The sequence below is a fragment of the Cricetulus griseus genome, chromosome 2 (genome assembly GCF_003668045.3).
Source record: "Cricetulus griseus strain 17A/GY chromosome 2, alternate assembly CriGri-PICRH-1.0, whole genome shotgun sequence".
NCBI classification, from domain to species: Eukaryota; Metazoa; Chordata; class Mammalia; order Rodentia; family Cricetidae; genus Cricetulus; species Cricetulus griseus.
The window spans coordinates 438,055,145-438,059,701 of NC_048595.1; the positions used below are offsets into that span (position 1 = coordinate 438,055,145).

Genomic DNA, 4,557 nt, shown 5'->3' on the forward strand with positions numbered 1-4,557 from the left:
TAGAAAGTAGGTCACTGGGGGTATGCCCTTGAAGAAAAAAAAAACAAAATAATTTAATTTTTTCCTGCAGTGTTTTACTGCTTACTAGCTACCATGAGGTAAGAAAATAACTCACCATGCCCCTCTCTCTCTCCACAGGTAGAAATAATGGAGCCAGCTGACCAAAGACTGAAACCCCAGCCAAAAGAAATCTTATTTGTTTTTGTTTGTTTGTTTGTTTTTTGTGGGTAGTCTCACCATGTAGCCCAGGCTAACTTCAAACTCATTATCTTCCTATCATCACTTCCAAAGCACTGAGATTATAGCTATGTGTCACCATGCCCAATTCCCTCCCGCCTTTCAGGTGTCTCTGTCAGATATTTGTCACAGTGATGTAAAACTGACTCCTGAAACAACCTTATACCATCTCCTTCGCTGGACAGGCTGGGAAACTAGGGCACCAGTTGGCAGGTTGTCTACAGGGTCACTGTGCAGTCCATCCCCTAGCTGTGGACACCAGGTCTTGAAGGACAAGACCCAGCAAGTAGCAGGGGAACACATTTCATCTATTAATGGGATCCATCCTGAGCACCAGATTGTCCCTGGATTCAGAATGGCATGAAATTTCAAGTGTTGTCTCTGGCCACCTAGTCCCTTTTGCAGAGCTGCCTGTCTCCATTTGCATTTTGTTGCTGAGATAAAACACTAACCAGAGCCAACGTGGGGAGGAAAGGACTTATTTCTGCATACTGTCCACCATCACCGGGAACCAACGCAGGAACCTGGAGTCGGGAACTGGAGCAGAGGCCATGGGGAGTTGGGCTTACTTACTGGCTTGCTCCCCTCTAGCTTGCCCAGGAGTGGCACCACCCACAGAGGGCTGGGCCCTGCCACATCAATCGTTAGTCATGAAAACGTCCTATAGACACGTCCTCAGGCCAGGATGTGCTTCCTCAACTGATATTCCCCTCCCCAGGTGACTCTAGTTTGTGTCAAGTTGGTAAAGATTAACAACCAACACACTGTCTCTGCATGGCCACTTCTGGTCCTTGGTGAGCCCACGTTTCTTCCTCCAGAGATCCCCTGGCTAACAGCATCTAGAACTTGGTTCATCTGGGGCTGCCAGGTCAGCCTGTCTGCAGGTGAGAAAGGCAACAGGCAAGGGGAGTGCACTGTTCACAGGTTGGCCCTATCTACACCAAGACAAGCAGAGGACCTGCCCGAGGCAGCTTGGAGCAGGGGCATGTGAAGGTCAGAGGGAAAGCAGGGTTTGGGAGTGATACAGAGAATGTGAAACCGTCAATGGTTGGTTTTTGTGCACACAGATGAAAACACAGGGGGCACCAAAGGGTGTTGCTGGAGTGTCAGTGCACCTTCATTTTATTTTATTTTATTTATTTATTTATTGGGTTTTCGAGACAGGGTTTCTCTGTGGCTTTGAAGGCTGTCCTGGAACTAGCTCTTTTAGACCAGGTTGGTCTCGAACTCACAGAGATCCACCTGCCTCTGCCTCCCAAGTGCTGGGATTAAAGGCGTGCGCCACCACCGCCCGGCTTGCACCTTCATTTTAAAAACAAGGAAAGGAGGGGTGATTTGCTAGATGCCACAAGGCAACAAGTTGGTGACAAAGGTTGAGTTCCCTGGGGTCCCTGGGAGCCTCTGTCACCTGGCAGCTCTATGAGGCTCAGATTTCAGTGTAGACTAAGAAGCCAGGAAGGGTCATGGTGAGAAGATGGTGCCCAGTGGATGAGGTAGAAGAGCTGGAGGGGAAGACAGGTCAGAACCTATGGAAGGAAACTCCGAAGTCACCAGAATGACAACTAGGTCCCGTGGAAGGAGGGATCCTCAGAGGGATAGTTGCCGAGGCCCAGGTGGCTGTGATAGTTCTGTGAGGGAGAATTTAGCTGGGGTTGTGGGGTCTGGAGGGGTGTACAGCATGTGCCTGGCTCAATGTGGGTCTTCCTTTAAAGTTTCTTTTTAAATGCATGCGTGTTGTGGACACGCGCGCGCAGGCGCCTTCAGAAGCCAAAAGAGAATGTCAGATGAGCTAGAGCTGCAGTTACAGGCAGTTGTGAGCTACAGCGTGGGTGCTGGGACCTGATCTCAGGTCCTCCGGAAGCAGCAAGCATTGCCATGTGACTGTTGGGACCTTATCTCAGGTCCTCCGGAAGCAGCAAGCATTAACTGTAGAGTCAGCTTTCCAGGCCCTCAATGCGAGTCTTTGACAATCTGGGTTCAATCCTCTTTTTCTTGCTGTTTCCCTCAACACTCAAACATGTGGGTAGAGTGGGAGTCACTAGAGTGCTGATCCCAGTAGCTCCCCAGACTGCCTGGGGCCCTCTGGCCCAGGGGTTGAGCCTCCTTTGAGATTTTACTCAGGACGGATCTGTCTCTTGCTGAAATCCTGGATCCCTATCCTCAGCCAAGGGGCCAGCCCTGCTTTTTGGGGAACCCAAGTCACACAGGGTGCTGCCTGTGGTCAATCTGCTGAGGTTATGGGAGCCATGATAGCTTTGGTGGCGGCGATGGTATTGGGTTCCCAGGCCTAGGGCTTGCCGGAAGGTCTCGCGGAAGCGACTGGACATGAGGCTGTAGAGCACTGGGTTGGCGGCCGAGCCGAGGTAGAAGAAGACCCCAGATACAACGTGCACAAATTGGAAGGCCAGGACCAGGCCCTCGGTCCAGTGGGACACCAAGCTCCACATGAGGCGGTCAGCATGGAATGGAGCCCAGCAGATGGCAAACACCACAACCAGAGCAACTGCAAAAACAGAGAAGACAGGCCTGCCTTGATCTGCATCGTGCTCAGTGTTTGCGTCTCTGGCTCACTATCCTCCCATCCTTGAAAAGTGAACAGGGGGCGGGAAAAAGTGAACAGGAGAGCCCGGCGATGGTGGCGCAGGCCTTTAGTCCCTACACTCAAGAGTTCCAGGCCAGCCTGGTCACATAGCAAGTTCCAGGATGGCCAGGGGCTATACAGAGAAACCCTGTCTGGGGGCGGAGTCTAGCAAGAAGCACAGTGGACTCGAGACAAACTTTCAAAAAGCCAGAAGCTTAGCTCCTTCCCCGGACCCAAGGAGGCTCAGCTCCTTCCTCAACAATGACACTTACATAGCATCTTGGTCACCTGTCTCCGTCCCCTATCTTGAAGCTGAAGCCTTCTTTTGCTGCAGGTCTTTCGGGTCACTGCAGATTTCCTGCCCTCGACCTCCTCTTGGAGCAGCATCCTCTCTCTCCGCAGTCGCAGCCCAATGAGCAGGTACAGCACACTGATGGTGACCATGGGCAGGCAGAAGAAGAGGAGGGTGGTGGTCTGGACCACCAAGTTGTAGAAGACTCGGGGACGCACCAATGTGCACACAGCTGAGTCAGGCACCAGACCCCGACAGGGCACATACAGATGCCGGAGGCCATGTAGGCTGGTGTTAGGCAGAGAGAAAAGCACAGCGAGAACCCAGATGGCCCCCAACATGCGGCGCACGTGGGCCCGTGTCATCACAGACTTGGCTTGGAGTGGGTGCACCACAGCCACATAGCGCTCCACACTCAGGGCTGTGACATTGAGCACTGAAGCTAGGCAGACGGTCTCAAAGAGCAGTGTTCGGAAGTAGCAGCCACTTGCGCCCAGCTGGAACGGGTAATTGTGTCGCATCTCATAAAGCTCCAAGGGCAGGCCCACCAGGAGCACCAGCAAGTCGGACACAGCGAGGCTGAGAAGGTAGAAGTTGGTGGGCGTGTTCATGGCCTTGTGGTGCAGGATCACGGTGCAGGTCAGCCCGTTGCCCACAGTGCCCACCACAAAGATCAACAGGTACGTGGCACAGATAGGCACAAACAGCTCTATCTGCTGTGGCCCCAGGTACTTCAGCCTTAGGGCTTCATCAGTCAGGTTCAAGTCCTCAGGGTCAAAGTTTGCCTTGACTTCACTGCCATTGCAGAACATGGGGCTCCTTGACCCATTTGGGGGTAGCTCTCCAGGGAGGATGGAACAATTGAAACAAGGAGGAATCTGTGGAATAGAGGGGAAAGATGCATTGAAGCAATCACAGCTCTCTCCTCAGTGAACACACTGAAAGTGCCACACTGAGGCGCACAGGCTGATAGTCACAGCCTCCGAGAAAGAAAAACACCTGCTGCCTACTGTAAAGTGCATTACAACTGCCGAGTACTAAAAGTGTGAGCCTCAAAAATGATAAAATAAGCGGGGCGGTAGTGGTGCACACCTTTAATCCCAGCACTCCGGAGGCAGAGGCAGGAGATCTCTGTGAGTCTGAGGCCAGCCTGGTCTACAAGAGGTAGTTCCAGGACAGCCAGACCTACACAGAGAAACCCTGTCTTGAAAAAGAAAACAAAATAAAAAGTAAATAAGTAGATAAATAAAATTGGGGCCAGTGAGATGGCTTAGCAGGTAAATGAGCTTGTCCCCACACCTGATGACCTGAGTTCATCCCTGGGAGCTACATGGGAGAAGTAAAGAATCAGCTCTAGCAAGTTTTCCACTAACCTCTAAACACATGAAAGGACACAGGGCTCGTGCACTCTCTCTCTCTGTCTCTCTCTCTGTCTCTGTCTCTCTCT

General features: G+C 52.0%; 1 protein-coding gene across 1 annotated transcript; it reads right to left on the bottom strand.

Annotated features, from left to right (window-relative positions):
- Positions 1–1,515: 1,515 nt before the first annotated feature.
- On the bottom strand, positions 1,516–3,984 carry Nmur1 (neuromedin U receptor 1). The gene is made up of 2 exons (XM_027396076.2): positions 3,091–3,984; positions 1,516–2,740 (listed from the first exon to the last, which is right to left on the bottom strand). Exons 1-2 carry the CDS (start codon positions 3,920–3,922, stop codon positions 2,355–2,357), a joined length of 1,218 nt encoding a protein of 405 aa, XP_027251877.1. The 5' UTR covers positions 3,923–3,984; the 3' UTR covers positions 1,516–2,354.
- Positions 3,985–4,557: the final 573 nt, after the last annotated feature.